The sequence below is a fragment of the Pongo abelii genome, chromosome 8 (genome assembly GCF_028885655.2).
Source record: "Pongo abelii isolate AG06213 chromosome 8, NHGRI_mPonAbe1-v2.0_pri, whole genome shotgun sequence".
Classification (NCBI taxonomy): domain Eukaryota; kingdom Metazoa; phylum Chordata; class Mammalia; order Primates; family Hominidae; genus Pongo; species Pongo abelii.
This window is the reverse complement of record NC_071993.2, coordinates 5,817,597-5,840,862: the sequence shown is the minus strand read 5'-3', so window position 1 is coordinate 5,840,862 and position 23,266 is coordinate 5,817,597. Positions and strand designations below refer to the sequence as shown.

General features: G+C 40.8%; 1 protein-coding gene across 26 annotated transcripts in view; it reads right to left on the bottom strand.

Annotated features, from left to right (window-relative positions):
* Positions 1 to 23,266, bottom strand: part of TASOR2 (transcription activation suppressor family member 2) — an 82,061-nt gene that overhangs the window by 10,385 nt on the left and 48,410 nt on the right. For 18 of the 26 annotated variants that reach the window (XM_054521859.2, XM_063727478.1, XM_054521872.2 and 15 more), the window contains 4 exons: positions 20,378 to 20,620; positions 15,417 to 16,293; positions 13,376 to 13,805; positions 5,635 to 9,468 (listed from right to left, as the gene is read on the bottom strand). In XM_054521859.2, the coding sequence (XP_054377834.1) occupies positions 5,635 to 9,468; positions 13,376 to 13,805; positions 15,417 to 16,293; positions 20,378 to 20,620 (5,384 nt within the window). The remainder of the gene's footprint in view (positions 1 to 5,634; positions 9,469 to 13,375; positions 13,806 to 15,416; positions 16,294 to 20,377; positions 20,621 to 23,266) is intronic. The other 8 variants (XM_063727482.1, XM_063727481.1, XM_063727480.1 and 5 more) reach the window with 1 other exon arrangement.

The window sequence follows — 23,266 nt, the reverse complement described above, 5'->3', positions numbered from 1 at the left end:
TTCTCTTTTTTTTTTTTGAGACAAGAGTCTTGCTCTGTTGCCCAGGCTGGAGTACAGTGGTGCAATCTCAGCTCACTGTAAGCTCCACCTCCCGGGTTCACACCATTCTGCTGCCTCAGCCTCCTGAGTAGCTGGGACTACAGGTGCCTGCCACCACACCCGGCTAAGTTTTTTATATTTTTAGTAGAGAGAGGGTTTCACCGTGTTAGCCAGGATGGTCTGCATCTCCTGACCTCGTGATCTGCCCGCCTCGGCCTCCCAAATGCTGGGATTACAGGCATGGGCCACTGTGCCTGGCCACACCCTCAGATTTCAATAGGAAGGAAGGGTCTTTCAGATGCACCCTAGTGGGCCTAACATCCCAATACTAATTAATGCTTCAAGATTCTCCAGGACAAAAGGATTATCCAAGATATGTTTCTGAGCTTTTAAAAACATTTTGGGCCAGGCATGGTGGCTCATGCCTGCAATCCCTGCACTTTGGGATGCCAAGGTATGAGGACTGCTTCAGGCCAGGAGTTCAAGACCAGCCTGGGCAACATAGTGAGACTCCACCTCTATTAAATTAAAAAAATTACATATAAAATAAAAACATTTTGCTCTTGATAGTACATTACTCTCAAGTTTATTTTGGAATGTGTCCACTTTCTTTTTTTTGTTTTCTTTTTTTTGAGACACAGTCTTGCTCTATTGCCCAGTCTGGAGTGCAGTGGCGCGATCTCGGCTCAGTGCAAGCTCCGCCTCCCGGGTTCACGCCATTCTCCTGCGTCAGCCTCCAGAGTAGCTGGGACTACAGGCGCCCGCCACCACGCCCAGCTAATTTCTTTTTGTATTTTTAGTAGAGATGGGGTTTCACGGTGTTAGCCACCGTGAATGGTGTTAATCACCGTGAGGTGATTCACTCACCTCAGCCTCCCAAAGTGCTGGGATTACAGGCGTGAGCCACCGCGCCCGGCCGTGTCCACTTTTTCAGTTGACAAGTAGTTTTACCTTTGCACATCTGTTATTTTCTGTTGTAAACAGTGACACCACGTGATAAAATATTATGAAACAATATATTCACTATAGAAACAAGCATGATATCTAGAAGTACTCCTGCTATGGAGTTCGAGACCAGCCTGGCCAACATGGTGAAACCCCGTCTCTACTAAAAATACAAGAATTAGCCGGGCATGGTGGCATGCGCCTGTAATCCCAGCTATTCGGGAAGCTGAGGCAGGAGAATCACTTGAAACCAGAAGACGGAGGCTGCAGTGAGCTGAGATCGCACCACTGCACTCCAGCCTGGGCAACAAGAGCAAAACTTCATCTCAATAAAAAAAAAAGTACTTCTGCTATGAATAAAACTTAGCATTGCCATGCTCTCTTCTTCATGAAAATCATATCACTTCATCTGGAAAGGAAGTGAGAACTAAGATTACTGCTCTGTTTTGGAGTCTCACTCTGTCGGGCAGGCTGGGAGCACAGTGGCTTACTACAACCTCCACATCCTGGGTTCAAGTGATTCTCCTGCCTTAGCCTCCCGAGTACCACAAGCGCGCGCCGCCACACCCGGCTAATTTTTTTTATTTTTAGTAGAGACGGGGTTTCACTATGTTGGCTAGGCTGGTCTCCAACTCCTGACCTCAGGTGATCCACCTGCTTTGGCCTCCCAAAGTGCTGGGATTACAGGCATGAGCACTGCACCCTCTGTTGCTTTTTGAGAAGATGGAAGCTAAAAGAAACCAAGTATTTTGCTCACTGTGCCAAAACGTATACGTGACCATGATGCTAACTTGGTTGATTCTAGAGTCACTCTATCTCATGTCAGGGTAGAGGATGTATAATTAATCAAATAAAATTAACCTTAATTCAAGGTAAAAGAAAAAAACTAAACTGCTTTCCAGATTGCTTTTGGAGGCTGAGGGCCTCCAGAGAGACTTAAGAGAGTGAAGACCATTCAGTATCTTTTCAACTACAGTGCTGCTTACTGCAATGGCAAGGAACTTGGAGCAAACACAACAGAAGGAATATAAAACCAACTCCGGCAACCATTCATTAAGAATCTTGGCAAACAGGCCGGGCGCGGTGGCTCATGCCTGTAATCCCAGCACTTTGGGAGGCTGAGGTGGGCGGATCACAAGGTCAGGAGATTGAGACCATCCTAACATGGTGAAACTCCATCTCTACTAAAAAACACAAAAAAATTAGCTGGGCGTGGTGGCAGGCGCCTGTAGTCCCAGCTACTCTGGAGGCTGAGGCAGGAGAATGGTGTGAATGCGGGAGGCGGAGCTTGCAGTGAGCCGAGATCGCACCACTGAACTCCAGTATGGGTGACAGAGCGAGACTCTGTCTCAAAAACAAACAAACAAACAAACAACAAACAAACCTTGGCAAACAAAAGGATCCTCAGCCAGGGAAAATGAATATAATTAGGCTAAACAGCAGATACCACAAATTTGAAAAAAACATTTACAGTCATATTTAGTTGACTCAAACTAGGAGCCATCTTGCAGAACAGTGTTGCCAACTCTAGCAACAATGGAGTTTCACGTTAAGGCAGTGACTGTTATTTTTCCAATCTCTTCTCCATCTGCTAAGATATCGCTCTGAAATGCAAATATGATGCTACTTGTTTCTTAGAAGATCTTTTACAACAGATCACAACCAGTTTTTAAAGAATTTAAAAAATCCTTCCCTACTCCGCCTGCTTCACTTGAAAAAAAAAAACCTTTAAAAACATCTTTTAGAAAACTTTATCTCTGGCAGTCTAGTGGTTAGGGGGAAAAAAACCTAACAGAACCTTTCCAGTGGCGCCCAGCGACCTCAGGATGAAGTCTAAATAGCTCAGTGTGACTTAAGGCCCTGCCACTGCCATATGAGGCGTGAGGCTGTTATCTCCCACAGCCCAGCCTGAGCCTCTGGCTGACATGGCTCACTCACTCTGACCAGCCCACTGGCACCAGGAGGCTGTTCCTTGTGGTGTGTTTGCCAGCTACACACCTCCATATGAGAAGAGCAGGGCAGACCAAGAAATCTTTATGCAGCTCTGTGGTTTCTGCAGTGGCCTCTGTACTCCAGATCAGAAGTGGTCTTGTGACCCTGCACCCAGGGGACACTGTGACAATGAGGAACACGTGTCCTTCATTACTAAGTAACTCCTTACTCAGTAATCCAGCCCCTATGGACTCGCCACGTGGCATTCTGGAGTTAGCGCAGGAATTAGCAGAAGTGATGTAAGTGAAGTCAGACAGACCCAGCGGGCATGTGGAGCCGATATACGGCACGCTCAGTTCTGCACGCAGCCTGCAGGCCCCTATGCTCTGCTTTCTGTGCTGCAGCACTTCCTGAGCAAAGACCTCCCCGGCCAGGCCAATCACCCTCAATGCGTCCTCGTGGCACCTGCGTCACATTTGCCATACCTTTCATTTCACATTTATTTGTGTGACTCTTTTAATCAGGGTTTTCCTTGTCCCATTAGACTATAAAAATCATGACAAAAAAGCAACATCCCCCCCACCTGCACATGTTGGGGCTCTGAGGTAGATACTAAACAGGACTGCTGACATCTGAATGGAGCTTTCTGCTGCAAAGGTAGGGAGAGGGCAGCTGGCCCCCTCAGATCAGGGAGTTTCGGGAGGTCACGGTTAGTGTCTCAGTGAGGGGTCTCATTATACCTGGGGTTGGGAGGAGGATGGGGGAGGGGGACTTGGGAGGGACAATAAGTCAAAACACTGAGGATAAACAGAGTCAACCTCAGAGAAGGGAGCTCCACACATGAAGAAGGCTAGCACAAACCTGGCAGTACTGGACTAGAACTGGGGATGAGTGTGAACTCCTCTGTTTTTGCTTTTTATACATAAATAGAGATGTAGATATATGTATGTACATATGTATATTTCTTGGCTTTATGTGCTGAGAGGACCTAGAAGCAAAGACACCAAGTGACACTGAGTTCATTCACCCAGTGCCTAGATGGTGATTCTAAATGCCATTTTTCACTAAAGAGTCACAGCTCCTTGGAGAAATGCTTGACTTCAAGGCTAGGGCAAGGAAAATACAAGATAAGCCTGGAACATTATGTTACACCCCAAAGTAAAGAAGTGCCCAAAGAATTATGATGAACTGTCAAAAGGACACAGAAGCCAACTTAAAGGGACTCCCACTGGCTGGGTCTGGGACAATCTAAGTATTAAAATAATGAAAAAACAGATGATAACCCTTTAAGTAAAACAAAATGTGCCATGGTCCATAGTGATACAGATAAGCAAATGAATAGATAAATGGAAAATAAAGGAAAGCTCTATTCTACAGCAGAATGCCAACTAATAAATGCAGAAGGAATGTGATGGAATTTCAGTATCACTATTTTGCAATCATCACAGTAATAACTGATTCAGATAAGAATCACCAGTTGATGTTAAATCTAGTGGATAAAAGTCTGATAAGGAATAGGATTTTATACAGTCTCAAGTTATCTCCCAACTTATTACCAAGTTCAACATAACTTTACACTGGAGAAACCTGGCAGAAATCATCTTAACCAAGTGAAAAGGTTAATATACCAGTAAGGGGATAAATCAACATCGGGTGCCTCCTGATACAATGAATGCACTGAGAAGAGCACTACATGATATCTGAGTATTCTCACCTAAAATGCCTAAGTCATGGAGACACAACACATGAACACAAATGGAAGGAAATTCCACCAAATAACTGGCTTACAGTCTTCAAAACTGTTAAGGTCATAAAAGACAAGGAATAACAGAGGAACTATTGCAGACTGAAGACATGACAATTCTAGATACCTATGATCCTAGACGTAGATGAGGCTGGTGGAGATGGTCACATTAATTAATATTGTATTAACTTCCTGATGGACAGGGTTGTTTTGTGGTTAAAAAGATGAGTATCCTTGAACTCAGGTAAAATTTAAGTATCAAGAGGTAATGGGACACTGAGCGTGCAACACATCTGCAAATGGTTCAGAAATGTTAATACTGGGGTATCTGGGTAAAGGGTACTATTTCTGCAACCTTTAAGTAAATTTGAAATTAAAAACAATTAAATTTTAAAAAATGCTGTCTATGCCCAAAATAGAAGAGAAATAAATTCTGGGAGGATAAAACAATGAAGTTAATGGTGAATCAAGACAGGTTCTGACTCCGCCCATGCCAGAATTTCACCATGGTTCCATTACTTAAATTTAAGGACTATATACTCCATGTACTCACCATAACGTCAGTTATCCTAACATTCAAATTCAAATTAAAAATATATCCAAAACCAAAAGAGGTCCTACTTGACAACCTACACTAATGGACAATCTACACTACTTTTCAAAAAATCTGTATTTTAACATTGGAATGTGTTTGTATTTACACTTGAAGTATGGGCATGTCTACACTGGTAACTTTTTGTGAAAAAAAATTTTCGTCACTGCCCTAATTCTGGAACATAATACTAATTTTCAAATATAGTACAAATGGCAGATCCTGCAGGAAAACATTTAGTATGCAGATAAAGACTAAGCTGTGAAATTTAAATACTATGTCATACCATGATTTCTTTTTGATGGCTAATATGCTAAATTTATTATTTCTAAAACTAAAATTAGCAATTAAAATAATATGTAAGACGTGGCTGGCACTTTACCTTTGTTCTTACAAAGAATGATTTGTCTTCTGTTTCGACAAGGTAGAACAGGAAGGTACTTTTACAAGCCTCTTTCACAACACTTCTTAGTTTGACGTGCAAATTGGTGCACACGTCTATGATTATGTCTTCATAGGAGGCTGACCGTCCTGGGAAAGGCAGATACATCTCTTGAGCAGTGGCTTCTCCAGAAACATCATTTAGCTCTTTGTCTTGGAAAATGAATTGGTTGCTATCCTTCATCACCTTGTTGAATTCAGCATACTCATTGAGAATAAGTGAAATATCATTCCGAGATTCTTTCACAGTACTGTTGTATTTTAGTTTGTTGAGGTGGAATGAAACTGTGTGATTTCTTTGAGAATTTGTAAGATCTCTATTATGACTACATCTCTCCCTCCAAGAGGAAGAGCTGTCTAGACTGCTGGCTGTGTAGCCTCTCCTGGGCTGCCCCTGTGGTCTGGGATCTGACTCCACAACTGTTACCAGAAGGGGGCTTCTGCTCCTAGGTGCAGGATGCAGAAATGGGGCCTCAGAGATTTTTGTCGAAGGGAAAGCACCAATGGAGATCTGGGTTGGTGACTCCTTTGGAAAGACATTGGCAGAGGAGGCAGAATGCTGAGAATCCCCATTCTTTATGGTCTGTTTTAGTTTATGTGCAAAACGCAGATACTCCAGGTCTAAAGTGTTCTGGGTGAGGTCGTCTGCCACCTGCCAAGTGCTTGTCCAGGAGCTGAGCAGGCCACAGTTTGCAGTGAAACTCGGGTGCCTCCTCAGGCTGTGTGAAGTTCTCATGGTGTCTTTGAGTTCTTTTGTTATAGAGAAGTTGGCGTAAGTCCTGAGGATCCCGTGGAGATCTCGGATTTGGACGTAAGGCGGCACACACTTCTCTTCTTTCTTTACCGCAGTAGTCCAGTGCCCAGGAGGGAGGCTCGTCTCCGTGCCTGGAACCCGGCTAGAGCAGCCCCAGTCCTCTTGGTTGTTGTTGTGGAAGTTCAAAGACAACTCATAGCCATCTGTGGGAACATCTTTCTTCCTGGTGTAACTACCTCTTAAAGTATAAGAATCCTCCAAATCGAATTTGGGATTTCTACCATCACCAAGCAGGTCTAGATCAGAATCTCCAGAAAGTTCATAGTGCATGTCGGAATTCACACTGACCTCTGCATCTCTGCCTAGGGTTTCAGAACCAGCCTCAGCCCTGAGCCCCTCCCCACTGTTCTCAATTTCTACGTGCTCTGTGGCTATTCCACAAACAGAAGTATCAAAGGATTCTGAAACAAAGGAGGCCAAAGGCTCTTTACTGAGGTTTTCCCTGGTGTCTGCTGTATTTTGGTAGGGACCAGCACAAAGGGAGGAAACCCCAACATTCAACAGCTCCTTTGTTTCACATGCTAGCACATCTTGCGGCGTGTGGACGGCTTTGCGTTCACCTTTTAGAGAACACGTGGTGTGGGACTGAGGGCCAGCAGTGCCTAGACCTGTGGTTTCTTTATGTGACTCAGCTTCAGTTTCACCATTCTTAAGCAAACTGGCCGTTCTGACTGCTGCTATTTCCTGTGCTTGAAACGCTGGCTCTGCATTTATTGGTCTTAAATAATGGGTTAATGTAGCATTGTCTGAGGAAGAACAAAGCGTGGGGACCACTGAGCACATGCATCCCTGTGTAGAATAAGCTCCATCAACCGAGGCAGCTGTCAAGGACTTCACCTGCAGATAAATGCCTTCATCTGTTTTCAAATCACCGGGAAAGAGATTGTTCTGACTGCTTTTAGGGCTAGTCTGCTGTTTTACTGACACATTCACTATACCACTTGCTGCAGTTGTGGAAACCAATGTGTCAGACAAAGACTTATTTTCAATAACATTTCTAGGACCAAATGGAGGTTCACTGGACTCCAAGACAAGATGTTTTAAGTCCAAATTTCTGTTCTCTATACTAACTGGCTGCAATGGATTTCCTGATTTTACCAGTTTTTCAGGAGAAGGACTGAAGTCACCTGTGCATTTGGCAGCTAAGGCAGGCTGGTTTAACTCCCTACCATAGCACTGCACCTTTCCTGAGAAAGATAAACCCTCATCATGCTCACTTGAGACAATTTCCTCAGTCACTTTACCAGGAAGGGTTGGTCTACCTGTTCTTCCTGGATGATCAGTTACTATTAGAGGCATTTCGGCAGAGACCTGCATTTGTTGTACCTGGGTAAAGTTATCTTGCCCCACTGGATGGGTAGGACCAACAAAAACCTTTTCTTTTTCTGTGATGCGCAAGTCTTCTGACTCACATTGGGAGATTCGGTTGCTCTTCTCACACTGTGTACCATGAAGTTTTAAAATGCATGGAGTCACAGCCTGATATGGTCGTGTCTCTTTAACTGGTACTGGAGGTTCAGGACTAGAAGCTGGTGATACTTCCTCAATTACAGAATCAAAGGGAAAATCAGAGGTCACATTAATTTCCTCTGCAATCTCAAGGGTGCAATTTTCTTTAGAAAGTATTAAAGTCACTGGTTGTAAATTATCCCCCTTTCTCTCCTTATTTTCTACTGGTTCTTCTGACACTGAGGGATATACTGACACACTGTCAGCAGAATTAACTTCTCTGCTTTCTGTGAGAGCCACCTCTTCCGGTTCACCTATTTCCTCAGCTACATCCTGAAGTTCTAAATTTGAGAATGGGGCCTCTTCAAATTGCTCTATTTCACCAGCTGGCATTTCTTCTCTAGGACTTGTAGGTGGTGATATTGTTAGAGCTAAGTCAATGTCAGAATCTTCCTCTGATAACTCTAGGCTGACCTCTCTACTCACAGACAGGCTTGTTTGTTTGATAAATACCGAATCAAATGCTTCCAAATTCATATTTTCAGTGTCTGGACCATTCTTGTCATTCTTCCTTAGTTCTAAAGAGTCACCTGATGTGTGGCATCCTGATGAAATGCAGTTAAGTGACCACTGCTTTCCCAAGGTGGTAGAGGCTGATGATGAGTCCACTTCAACCTGTGTCGGTTCTAGAAGCCCTTCTGAAGATAGGCTGAGGAGACTCTGAGTCTGCGAAAGGAAATCCTGAGTGCATCTCACTTCTTCACTGGGTAATAGATAACTAGAACTTTTAACTAATGATAATGCCTCCATTACCACTGTTTTATCAGATGGTAATGAGATTGGAAGAGGCATCTGTTTCTGTAATGAACACATTTCTTTATCAAGTGTCTCTCTACCTACTGAGGAGGCACAAAGGTACTTAGTGCCTTTCTGTCCTGCAACTACTAGAGAGGGAATGTCCCTCAGGCCTTCTGTTTGTGCGTCTTCCGAGGTGGATACAGGATGTCTAAGGCTTGCAGCAGGTGACTCCTTATTAAAGGCTGTAGGTTCATCAGCTGTATTTACACCTTCTGTCTGTATTGATACATGTGCATTTTTTTCAAAGTTGAGAGTAACTGATTCCGGGTTAATCATTGCACACCCCATATTATCATCCTTTCTTTCCAAGGAAGGGTGACATTCATTGTTTATGGGGCTGCCACGTTGGATAAGGTCCTGTAAAGTACCTGTTTTTGTTTGCATTGCTGCATCAAGAACATCCACTTTGTTTTCAAGGGTGCTGTACACAGAGCTCTGACATATCACTGGCTGACTACCAGGCCCATCGTAAGTCCTGGTGAATGCGGCTTGAGTAACAGTGCCACTGTAAGAAGCCACTCTTGTGCTATCCAGTGGCTGAACAATTTCTTCTTCACTAGGAACAGAAGGTCCATTAGTTTGTGTACTTCCAATACCAGAAAGCACAAGATTAGAAGTCTCCAATGATTCTTGTTTAGCTTCTTCCCCAATTACCTGAAATGGCCAAAGTAAAAAAAAATCAGTCACATAAAATGTTTTTTATACAATTATATGTACATGTGAAGAACAGAAAAGATAAAAATTAATTTTAGTTTGTGAATGTTCTTTTGAATTTTCTAGCTAAAAGAATATCACAGGGTACAAATCAAGCAAATCCCTCTTTTAAAGGCAGATTTAAAATATCCCCCAGTGGGATTTGTTTTCTTTAAAACCACACACAGAAGAGAGCTCCAAGCTTTTTGGAAGAAAAATAACTAGACCACTGACAATTTAAAAGACTTTAAATGCAGCCTGTTTGCTACTTAGCACCGCTTAATCCAGAAGTGTAGCACTAGAGAAAAAGCATTTAATTTTGTTTTTAATAAATGAGATTAATTTTTTTTTTTTTTTTTTAAGACAGAGTCTTGCTTTATCAAACAGGCTGGAGTGCAGTGGAGTGATCTCGGCTCACTGCAACCTCTGCCTCCCGAGTTCAAGTGACTCTCTGTCTCAGCCTCCCGAGTAGCTGGGATTACAGGTGCATGCCACCACGGCCGGCTAATTTTTGTATTTTTAGTAGAGATGAGGTTTAGCCACGTTGGCCAGGCTAGTCTTGAACTCCTGACCTCAAGTGATCCACCCACCTCGGCCTCCCAAAGTGCTGGGATTACAGGTGTGAGCCACTGTGCCCAGCCTAAAAGATAATTTTTAAAAAGCAAATAACATTTTTAACATCCGTTTTCAATTAGACCATAAGTACACCATCATCTGAAACTTTCCCATGAGGCAACAGAGTAAATTAATTACTACCCCCTGTACTCAGAATACACTGATTCTAGTAAATAAAGGCCCCTCATCCCTTAGCTATCTTCTTTGCATGAAACTGGAGATTCTTTCTCATTTGAATACCTCCTATTGTACACGGCAATTGAAAACTTTATCAATGCAGTCTGCATTCATAAACTGAACTAAAGGCACTGATTTAAACAGTAGCAAGCAGGATTTAGGTTAAACATTAGCAGAGCTATCATCTCAGGACAGTTCTGATAACCTCATAAACAGGGTGGTATTTGTTTTTTATTTAAAACCTCAAGCATGGCCTTGTCGAGCATATAATGAACTGATTATACAACTGATCACACCTCTGCAATGCTGGGAACACCATGCTCACAAACTGCGTGCCATGTCTTGAAGCATACATATTGGAATTCAGGAACTGTGTTCCAAATCTCTTGTTAAAAACATTTCTGTCTTAGGTAGGGCGCGGCCTCTCACGCCTTTAATCTCAGAACTTTGGGAGGCTGTGGCAGTCGGATCACTTTAGGCCAGAAGTTCGAGACCAGCCTGGCCAACACGGCGAAACCTAGTCTCTACTAAAAATACAAAAATTACCCAGGAGTGGTGGCATGCACCTGTAATCCCAGCTACTCGGGAGGCTGAGGCAGAGTCACTTGAACCCGGGAGGCGGAGGCTGCAGTCTCAAAAAAACCAAACTAAACAAACAAACTCATTTCTGGCTGGAGCAGTGGCTCACGAGACTGTCTCAAACAAAACAAACAAAAAAACCATTTCTGGCCAGGAGCAGTGGCTCACGCCTGTAGTCCCCAGCACTTTGGGAGGCCGAGGCAGGTGGATTGCCTAAGGTTAGGAGTTCGAGACCAGCCTGGCCAACATGGTGAAACCCTGTCTCTACTAAAAATACAAAAATTAGCCGGGCGTGGTGGTGCACACCTGTAGTCCCAGCTACTTAGGAGGCTGAGGCAGGAGAATCACATGAGCCTGGAAGGCAGAGGTTGCAGTGAGCTGAGATCATACCACTGCATTCCAGCCTGGGTGACAGAGACTCCATCTCAAAACAAAACAAAATCTCAGTCCTGTAATCTCAGGACTTTGGGAGGCCGAGGTGGGCAGATCACCTGAGGTCAGGAGTTCGAGACCAGCCTGGACAATATGGTGAAACCGTGTCTCTACTAAAAATACAAAAATCAGCCAGGTGTGGTGGCAGGCGCCTGTAATCCCAGCTACTAGGGAGGCTGAGGCAGGAGAATCAGTTGAACCAGGGAGGTGAAGCTTGCAGTGAGCCGAGATCGTGCCACTGCACTCCAGCCTGGGGGACAAGAGTGAGACTTCTTCTCAAAACAAAACAAAACAAAAAAACAGAGTCAGAGTCAACAGCGTGGGGCTGAGACAACAGAGTTTTAAGAGAACAAAGTATTAGAAAAGTCTTGATAGTCAGTGTCCTTCTGAGAACTTTAATGGCCCTCCCAATCATGTGGCCGGTAACGTTTGGCCTCAGTCCTAAATCTCACCATGACTGTAGTCTTAGTGAAATGCAAATAGTGACAATCTTGATATATTTATATTTCAATATATTTTTACTACAGGTAAAGTGTAATGCTTCTAAAATAAAGTCTGATAATTCAGAAAGAGTGCTCAACTAAACACATGACTAGCAGCAACATGCTTTTGGTTTCTAGCGCCTATCATGCTAGAATCCTCTTCTTCACATTCTAGTGTGCCAGCTGGTGGAGGGATTGCGAGAGCACACGTGCCTTTCAAGTACAGGCGCAGCATTCAACAAGATGACAAAAAAACAAAAGCCTACGTAAGCACATACTAAGGAGATTGTTAGGAATCACTGATTTGAACAGTCAGGCTTGCCAAAATCATTGCTAAAATTAGTACTGATGATAGTTAATTACATATTACCACAACACACGGTATTTTGTAAGAAACTAGCATGTATATATGTATTAATCTAAATCTCCCTGACTAAACTATATTTTCTTATTCTAAGGTGGTGATTCTTAACTGGATTTTATGTAATTCTTTGAGAATAGGATGGAACTGCTGAACCCCATCTTTAGAAAAAAAAAAAAGCACATGCATAGTTAACATTTAGGTTTTCTAGACTGGAATCTTGGCTTGACAATTTTCTATGTGACTTTAGGCAATTTCTTTACTTCTCTATGCTTTAGTTTTGTCATCTATGTAATGGGGAGATTAATAGTCTTTAACTTATTTGAGAATGAACTGAGTTAATGTGAGTGAAGGGCTTAGAACTCTTACTATCTGGCACACAGTGACCCAGAAATCTTTAATTCTCATGATGATGACAATCACTTGAAGATATTCACGGGTTCTATGAGGCTCACCCAAGGACCTCCAAGTCCCCAGTGACCCCGGGTATAGGAACACTGTCTACTCTTTCTTAAGACAGGAATCATCGATGCTGCCCAAACCCAAGCAATATTATTCTAGAATAAATTTGGGCTGAAAACTTTAAAAGGTAGGTACGTTTGTCAATTCATTTGCTTAGAATTTTGTTAACAACTTTTAGATTTGCTCCAGGTAAAATTTGGATTATCTGGCCTGGTTGAATGTCAGTTGAGAACAATGGAACAAAACAAAGTATATTTTCCATATTTACAAATAGTTATTTGTAATGGGTCTTCTCTCACAGGTCTGGCATTTTACTATTCCAGCATCTGTCTTCAAAAATAATTTTAATACAATTAATTTTAGTTTAAGGTTTATCAAAGTATGTCTAATATTTATTATTGCTATATTTGATCCTTAAACAATATTCTACATAAGACATGATAGGTATTAAGTCACCTCTTTTAAAAATTAAGCAAAGAAGCAATTTGCCCCAAATTATGCTGGGCTCCCAGATCATGTGGACCCTGTGACATTTTTCTACTCCGGTTTTTTTCAATCAGGATGGCAGGTAAGCTCTACCTGCAGACAATTCGAGGACACTTCATGAAAACTAGGTTTTTGGTGTAACAGTTCTTTACATACCTTGAGAATTCACTGTCCTAAAATTTAAAAATGCCTTGTTTTGAATGTGATTTTACATATAAATATTTTTTTTCTTCAAAAATAATGCCAACATTTAACAGTATTCAGCTTTACATACCTCATTATTGTAAGAACAGACGGAATTCTGGTTTTCTTGGGTGTCTGGATCACACTCTCTTGCAAAAGTTTTTTTCTGTTCATTTTGTACACAGAGTTCCAAGCCTCGGGTAAGTGGTGTTTTAATGAAAGGAAGCAAGCAGTTAGGATCACGGAAGGATACTTCAGCAGCATGAGCCCTGGAAATTTCATTAGTCTCCAACAGAGGGTCTGCAGAACATCTTTCCAAACCAAGGGACTCCTCAATTTCACGGAGCTCACAAGATTCTAATGTGCTATTTATAGACACATATTTTGCTGGGTTGCTGTGTTCTACAACCTTTCGGGAAGATCGTATGACTTTGTCCTGATTACTGTAAAACAGAGCTACCCACATATGAAGTAAAAGCTTCACTTCTTCCACATTATCAGGCAAATCAGTATTCCAGGGCCTAAGAGTTTACAGAAAGAACACATGAACATCATTGAAAATGGTTATTTTAGTTGATTACCTTATCATAAGCAAGTGCCTCCAATATTAACCTTAGTTTTTGTGTTTTTATTTTTAAAATTTACAGATATGAAACATGAATGAGTAAATATGTAGTTGACTTAACAAATAATTATCAATCTAACCCACTCATTTTACAGAGACGGGAACTGAGAATCAGAACATATAATTGCCTTCTTTCAAATCACAAAACCTGTATGGCAGAACCATGATCTGACCATGGGTAGCACGTGTCTTTTATACCATACAAATTCACTCTGGACACAGAATACTTATTATAGAAATGGTTTCACCAATACCCAAATTCTCATCACCATGCTTTTGCTAAGTCTGGCTGATTCATTTATTTTCCATTTTTGTGTCTCTCTTCTAATAGTTGAGAAAGTCTGAAGATAAAATATCTCTCTGGGCAATTCAACAGAGCTATACTATTTTCAGACTACAGTTCCGAAAAACATCCTGAAACTGTAAGGGCAAATAGAAAACATTTCTGGCCGCCTGGCAGGCAAAAGGATGGCAGATCGCTGGAGTACGATAAGTTAGGGGGGCTGCAGAGTTGGGCAACAGCTAAACAGGAAGTTCTAAGGAAATGACCCTTATGAGTATATATGAACAGGTGTATGGAAGAAAGCCTGAGAGCTGTACAGTCCATATAGTCAGATGTGAAATAGTTCATTAATAGGGAGCTGAATGTCGATTCATACAGCTAATGAATGCTTCTTGCTAACAGTGATGGTTACCATTTATTATTACTACTGGCCAGTCACTGTGCAAAAATCTCAATATATGTAACCTCAGGACACAGCTACATACTTAAGTGTTGGCCACAGACTGTCAACCACCATTGATATCACCTGAAAATTTGTTAGAAATGCAGAATGTCAGGCCTCTCCCAAGGAGAATGCATCAAAATCTGCAGTTCAGTGAAATCTCTAGATGAGCAGCACACACAATTAAGCAGCACTGTCCAGAAGCAAGAAACTTGCCCAGGATCACAGGAGGTAAGAAAGGGAAAGAACCCGGGTTCAAACCTAGGTTAGTCTACACTCCAAAGCCTGTGCTGTTCACCACTCTGTTATTACTGACTTAATTTCTTCTTAAGGGAGATCTGTAGAACAGTCTTATGTGAAACTGCTTACTCCTATCAATCTGACCAATTTACCAAGCTACAAGTGATTTTTAAAATGTTTCTTTGGGAATTCAGTCTGTAAAGCATTGTTTCTAAATCTCACACTATTTTACATTAAGATCTCATCTAAAAATTGAAATTCAAAAGCCACAAGGGCTTACGAGGGACCATTGCAAAATGGAAAGCTATTCATTAGGCTAAAATTATCTTTAAAAACTTCTCCACATGAGCACAGGGGGAAAACCAGCCTGTTACTCTTAATTGCCAGGAAACATGTTTGCTTGATGTTATTATCAAATTACTGGTTTTAAACACAACACTTCTTTCTCCTTCTCCAGAGTCTGGCCTAAGTTTCCCCATCTCACTACATTCATCTCAACAGAACAGTTCCATCCATTTTCACTAAGTTTCACTCATACTCACCCATGTAACGCTCTCACTACAGTTTTCTCCAGTGGGTTGTTGGTGTATTTGCTGTCTAAGCTGAATGCATATTCTGTTTCACATTTGAAAGTGATCTTAATGGAGTCATCACAGCTAAACACTATACGAGAGCAAGAAGATTTTTTCACACGGGAAGACATTGGTCGATCCTTGGGCTTCACCATGGGCTCGTCAGGAGGCTTCTGCTGAAGCAAAAGGCCGGGCTGATGCCGAAATGGCATGACTTTCCCCACTGGGGTTGCTGCTTCAGGGCTTTTTGTCCCATTCTTGAGAAACAGAGGGCTTGGTATCTCTCTCTCCTGTAGATGTTTCTTTGAATGTTCTGTAAGGAGTAGGGCATATGAATGTTCCACAGAAACAGAAGAGCTTTGCCTTGCATCTGAAGATTCTAGCATTTCCTCACTAAGTGCTGACTGGGCTTTAGCAGGGGCCTGACTACAAGGAACCAAGCTTTCTTCATCTTGGCCAACAGTTAAGTCTGATCCAGAATTACTCTTCCTATCAGAAGATGGGTTAGGTAGTAATTCACCTTTTTGACTTTTAACTCCTCTATGATATTCATGGTCAGATGTACCTCTCAAAGAATTTTCTTTAGAGAGCAACACATTTTGTGGCAATTCAGAGCAACAGTGAAGATTTCTAGGCTCAGATACTGGTGTGGAAGAAGTAGCAGAGCTTAATGCTAGATCGGCTAACATATTTAGGGCCTGGGAGTCATAGTTGACAATGGAGTTTTCAGGAAGATCATTGTGAGCCGCTGTGGTATTTTCTGGTTGAACACTATTTATGCTAATCCCATCTTCTTGACCATCTCTTGAAACTTCTGATTGAAGCTTTGAAGCAGTTTCTCCTTTGACTTCAGTATAAAAGAAAAAAAAAAAGAGAGAGATGTTTGCTTGTCATAGAATTAACTCTCTGCCATATTACTATGATGGTTAATTCAACATGTTTGAGAAAAACTTATGTAACATATATTGCATATTAAAATTTTCTGTTAGATTAAGGTCTCTTCCAACCCTCAGATAAAACTTATGTTATACATATTGCACATTAAAATTTTCTATCAGATTAAGGTCTCTTTCAACCCTCAGATTATAATGTGTTAAACGAGAGGGCCAAGTCTTAAGGAATGTGTACATTAATTTAGAAAGAAATTACCCTTCAAAAACATATGAACTGATCTACACAGAAGACATACAGCTCAGCTCAAAAAATGTACAAGCAGAAAAAAAACAAAAAAGATGAGAGTCCTGCCCTTGGGGAGCTTACAATCTAATAAGGACAGGAATGTAGAAGTTTCAAGTGTGTATTAGAGTTTGCTAACATACTTTCTCAGGAACCATTTCCCTGAACAAGTGATTTATTAGAGAAACTACCTAAGTTCAAATGACTTTAACTATATTGATCTTTAATTACATGATGTGATAGAAATAAAAAATTAGAAAAGTCCTAAGAGTATTCAGAATCATCAATTAATTCCATTACCTTTTAAAATTTTACTTTCATTACCAAAAACATTGCCCTTTTACAATATCCAAGAAAGAGCAAAGCTACTGACAATGTTCCTTTTTATAGATAATCAAATCTATCCATATGCCCTTAATCAGAACATTTACATTTGCCAGTGGTTTCCCTAGGTATTTTCAATATATTAATTATTCCTTCCTAAATGCTGTTATTATGAAGGATAAACTTCACAACTCTACTAGGCAATGATTCCCTGCTGCAGGTAGACAGATGACCAGAAAAGCCAACTATGTTCCTCTTTATCATAGTAGCAGGTCCAAAATGAATTAACAACCTGCCAGCCAAGACCAATGAGTAACACATTTAAAGAGAAGAAAGCTCCAGCCTATGATGTCATCAATTAGAAGGAGAAGGGCAAGCACATACATGGGGAAAGGGTTAAACTAATCAATGACTGCCCAGTTTTTATTTAAAACAGCAAACCCAAAGGGGACAGGTGGATGAAAAGGACCCAAAGCAGATAATTGTCTTGTTAGTCCCACAGGTATACTGGAAACATAAAATTAATTTTGTGATCTGATGCTAATTTCATTCTATCTTTGTTAATATTATGGCCTCCATCTACTTATCCCTTACACAAAATATTACTTACCAGTAAGGCCTAATATAAAAGATACTGTATTAAAATAAAGAAAAATGGTAGTTTAATATATTATAGTCTCACATAAATCACCCAGTTATTAATGTGTTACAGGTTCCCAATAAAAAAAACACCACCAGTAATTTCTATTTAAGACATACATAAGACAACGCCAAAGGAACATTAAAAAAAAGTTCAGTGAATAAAAAGGACAGGAAATCATGTTTCACTAACAAAAGGACTGTTTGACTTCAAAATTATCATTTGATTCTAATTTAAATCAGTAATTTGCAAACCGAGGTCAATGTGGCTATGTTTCATCTGCCTTCTTAAACTTTGATATTTTAAGTATAAAAAGTAAAATAATTAACACAGGAGCTTAAGAAAAAAATTAAGAGATTTAAATGTAGTCATTTAAAAATGTTAACTTGGAATGTGGCTGCACAATACATACAGACATTTGCAATACAAATCAGCCTGTATTTGAACACACATTTTGAAAACTTTAAATTTTCTGGGCTCACTTTTCTGCCAGTATGCAATTATATACCTCCTCCCATTAATCAATTTGTCAATAAACATCTGAAGCCAATTCAGTACAACGAATTCAAATGACACTGCTAGAACACAAGATGTTATCTATTCTCATAATGTTTACAAATTGGAAAGACTGGACCAAGACACATCAGATGATCTGAAAATAGTATGAATTAAATTATATAATGTTCTCAAATATCCCAAAGAAGTGAGAGATTAGTTAGAGTCAGAACATGAGAAAATGCCTCCCTGTGGGGATAAATCTACCTGCAAGCCCCTGACGGGCAGAGGATGCATGGGGGAGGCACAGATGGCCCACAGGGGAAGGAGCATGGTGGCAACAGCAGAGGCGCAACGCAGAGAGGTGAGGTGCAGCCACACCATAAACTCCCAAGAGAGACAAGCAGAAGAGCTCAAATTTGGTATGGAAGCCAAAACTGCAGCATATGGGTTTTTGAATGACATGATGAGCTTTTAAAAAATCTTCAGTCATAAAACAATCTGAAAAAAGTTAAAGAATCTCAGGGTATGCTTAAGTTGAAAAAAAAAACAAAAACAAAAACGAAAAAACAAACCTGGCTGGGCATGGTGGCTCACACCTGTAATCCCAGCACTTTGGGAGGCCGAGGCAGGCAGAGCATGAGGTCAAGAGGTCAAGAGGTCAAGAGGTTGAGACTATCCTGGCCAAAATGGTGAAACCCCATCTCTACTAAAAATACAAAAATTAGCCAGGCGTGGTGGCATACACCTGTAGTCCCAGCTGCTCGGGAGACTGAGGCAGGAGAACTGCTTGAACCCGGGGGGCAGAGGTTGCAGTGAGCCAAGAATGTGCTACTGCACTCCAGCCTGGTGACAGAGTGAGATTCCATCTCAAAAAAAAAAAAAAAAAAATCCAATTTCTTTCTCTGAATTCTCACTCTCTATGAGATACTAACATCTAGTAATAGATGAGGGAGAAAGTACAATCAGGAAAACCAGACAGAAAACTCATAGAAAGACAGGAGGGAATGAAGTCTCTTTGTTAAACAAAACAAAAAAAATACACACACACCACAAAAGAATCAATACCAAAGGGAAAAAAAATTAAGGAAAGTAGATCCAGGAGGAAAGCTGGTATTTGTCTCACTAAGGTGACAACAAAACTTTCTAGTACAGAGGTTATGTCTAGCAGTTGAAAATACAAAACTAGAGCAGTTCATGTGACTAAACTTGATTCTTTACTTAAGCAAAGTTAAATCAGTAAAACTACTTTTAAAATTAATGCCTTTTAAAACCAAATACAGGATTCTCAGCCGGGCATGGTAGCTCATGCCTGTAATCCTAACACTTTGGGAGGCCGAGGCAGGCAGGATCACTTGAGCTCAGGAGTTCAAGACCAGCCTAGGCAACATGATGAAATCCCGTCTCTCTTTTTTTTTCTGAGACAGAGTCTCGCTCTGTCACCCAGACTGGAGTGCAGTGGTGTGATCTCGGCTCACCACAACCTCCGCCTCCCAGGTTCAAGCGATTCTCCTGCCTCAGCCTCCCGAGTAGCTGGGATTACAGGCATGTGCCACCACGCCTGGCTAACTTTGTATTTTTAGTAGAAACAGGGTTTCTCCATGTTGGTCAGGCTGGTCTGGAACTCCTGACCTCAAGATCCGCCCACCTCGGCCTCCCAAAGTGCTGGGATTACAGGCGTGAGCCACCACGCCCGGCCGAAACCCACTCTCTGTAAAAAAATACAAAAAAATTAGCTGAGCATGGTGGTGCGTGCTTGTAGTCCCAGCTATTTGAGGGGCTGAGGTGGGAGGATCCCTTGAGCCCAGGTGGTCAAGGCTGCAGTGATCGTAAAGTGAGACCCTGTCTCTAAATCAATAAATAAAACTAAATACAGGATTCTGGATTACTGACAGTTTTGGACAGTCTGTTTATAATTCCCTTTAGATAAACTTATAATCTTCTATTTTTATAATTGATAATGGTCTACAAAAATAATGCCGGATACTACTTCCTTCTGCATTTAGTCATAAGTAAGGCCATTTATACTTTAATGCTTGTAGACAATTCATGTTCAGGCTTTTTGCAAAGTAAAAAGTAGGCTCTATGATGTTTTTGAAGGTTTGAGCTTTCGTATCTTCCTAATTTATTTACATTAGGAAACCAGTTTACTTAGTTTTTTTCATGTCTGAACTGAAAAACACAGAAAAAATTATTGGGACATTTCAACTTCTCTTACACTATTTCAATAAATTATCTTGCATTCTCTGTTAGATCTGTATTGGGGTGTTTAAATTTATAGGAAGAGTATTCTTACCAGGTTGTAGCTGCTTTCTGTTTCTGGGGTTCTCATTGCCTTTCACTATATTTACTCTCTGTTTTTGTGGAGATTTCTTCACAGGTGGCTTAGCCCTTGGAACAGTTTTGACTGAGGATTTCTCTTGTTTCCTTGCCCTTTTAGCATTTGTTGGCACTGGAGCATCTTTAGAAATAGGAGCTTCTTGGTTTTTCCTATCCAATTTGGTTTTCTGTACAAACTGTGCAGTCAGCACTTCCGCACCTTATGTAGAAAAGACATCATTTTTGTAACGGGTAGGGGCCCAGATATTTAGCATAGCTTTTCCATTTTTTGTTTTGTTTCGTTTTTATTTTGGGGACAGTTAACTTTAGTAATGGGGAATAAACTATGAAGTTTCAGGTATTTAATTAAAAGATTTTAACAAATCAAAAGTTAAACATTCTCACATAAGTATAATATGAACTTGCTAAGTGTCTGCCTATATCCCTATCAGATGAAGAAGAAAAAGATCAGAGTAATAACTTTGTAACAACTGAAAAAAAAAAGAAAACAAACAAACAAACAAAACTTTGGGCTGGGAGTAGTGGCTCACACTTGTAATCCCAGTATGTTGGGGGGCCATGACGGACAGACTGCTTGAGCCCAGGACTAGGAGACCAACCTGGGCAACATGGCAAGACACTGTACAAAAAAATAAACAAATTAGCAAGGAGTGGTGGCATGTGCCCATAGTCCCAGCTACTCGAGAGGCTGGGGTGGGAGGATCACTGGAACCCACACCACTGTACTCCAGGCTGGGCAAGAGTGAGACCCTGTGTCAAAAAAAAAAAAAAAAAAAACAACTCTTCATAACCTTTCCTGACTAATGTGACAGGTAAGACTGAATATGCCAGATCACAGCCCCAGGATATAGATATTTATGTTTAAACAAACAGCAGCACAGCTTCCATAAGGTTATGTGGTTAAAACTATAACCACACTGCAGAGAAGAGCTGTATAGAGAGCAATATATTTGGAGAGCCATATTATATATTTTACGTTACTACTTGTAAACATCTAAATTTTAATACCATCTGAAAAATAATCTTTTAAAAGATGGGAAGCCTGAGGAAAGTGTGCACCTGGTTTTATTTCTAACAAATCTACTATCTTACACAATGATGTCTCTTAGAAGCGCTCTGCTTTGCTTCTCACATGGTATAAAAATAGCTAAAGGTGGAGGTGGATGGGAAGAAAAAGGAAATACTAAACACCTGCTTATAATGCACAATAGAAAGTGTTCCAATCTTTTAAGAGTTAAAATTAAGCCTCAAAGATATCATATGAAATAATCACACATATAAATGTTGCCAAATATTTTTAAATTACATTATACAGAAGACACTACTTCTCACTAAGGACACTAAAAATGATATTAAACAGTTTAAGAAACTGATCACAGTGTTAGTGAAATGTAGGAGAAAAAAGGAGACCCATTTCATTTCATTCTTTTGGGGGTTAGGGAAAGGAATAGTTCTAAAAATGTTTTCAGAATATCTTAATGCTGTACATTTCAAGTCTGATTATTTTCCTCCCTACATTATTATATTAATAAGTACTAAAGCAGCATTTTTTTTTTAACAATAAGACTTCTTATTACACTCTAATAACATTTTCTAAAATCTTCAGCATAGGGAAGAGCAAAATAAAAATAAATCAGGAAAACAGTTAAGACTGAATTAAAAAGAAAAAGATTAGACAACCAAGACCAGGGGTAAACTTTCTAATATTTGTACAAACAGAAAGGGAAGATATTCCCAAGTACTCCCAGGTGTTGGGAGAAAAAGAAAAGAAAAATGAAACAAAGTGATCCTGCATGGATTGTTTTGTTTACATGGAACACTCAATACCATGCTTCTCAAACTGAATGCAATTAATCCACTGGTGGGTTGTAAAATAAATTCAATGTGTCACAACTAGAATTCTTTCTTTTTTTTTTTGAGATGGAGTCTTGCTCTGTCACCCAGGCTGGAGTGCAGTGCAGCTCACTGCAACCTCTGCCTCCTGGGTTCAAGAGATTCTCGTGTCTCAGCCTCCCAAGTTGCTGGGATTATAGGCAACTGCCCCCATACCTGGCTATTTTTTGTGTTTTTAGTAGAGACGGGGTTTCACTATGTTGGCCAGGCTGGTCTCGAACTCCTGGCCTCGAGTGATCCACCCGCCTCAGCCTCCCAAAGTGTTAGGATTATAGGCATGAGCCACCATGCCCAGCCCAGAACTCTTAAATGAAACAGAATAGAAGGTATCAGACTGTATTACACATAATTTTTTTTGAAATTTTTGTTCCAATCATGTATGAATTTGTAGGTACTGGAATATAATATCAAACATATTTCTTACAGTGGATATAATTAAAAACATTTGAGAAACAGTGACAATTTATGTTGAGTTACAGACAACTGATTCAATACCTTAAATTGTTTCACGCAGAACAGTATGGTTGGCCTGGAATCTGTTTTACAGATAGTTGTATAGTCTGGTGCACTGCTTTACACTACCATACTTTCCACTTACCCTCCTAAATACGCGCATCTCCACCCCGTTCCTCACGCCACAATAAGCCAGAAACCACTATTTGTGAAGCCACAGGATAAAACCAAGGCTGGGTACAGAGGCTGACGCCTGTAATCCCAACACTTTGGGAGGCTGAGGCAGGAGCATCAGTTCAAAGTTTAGCCTGGGAAACATAGTAAGACCTCATCTCTACAAAAAAATTTTAAAAATTAGTGGGGCACCCCTGTAGTCCCAGCTACTCCAGAGGCTGAGGCAGGAAGATCACTTGAGCCCAGGAGTTCGAGACTACAGTGAGCTATGATCATGTCACTCAACTCCAGCCTGGCTGACAGAGAGATCCTGTTTCTAAACAAA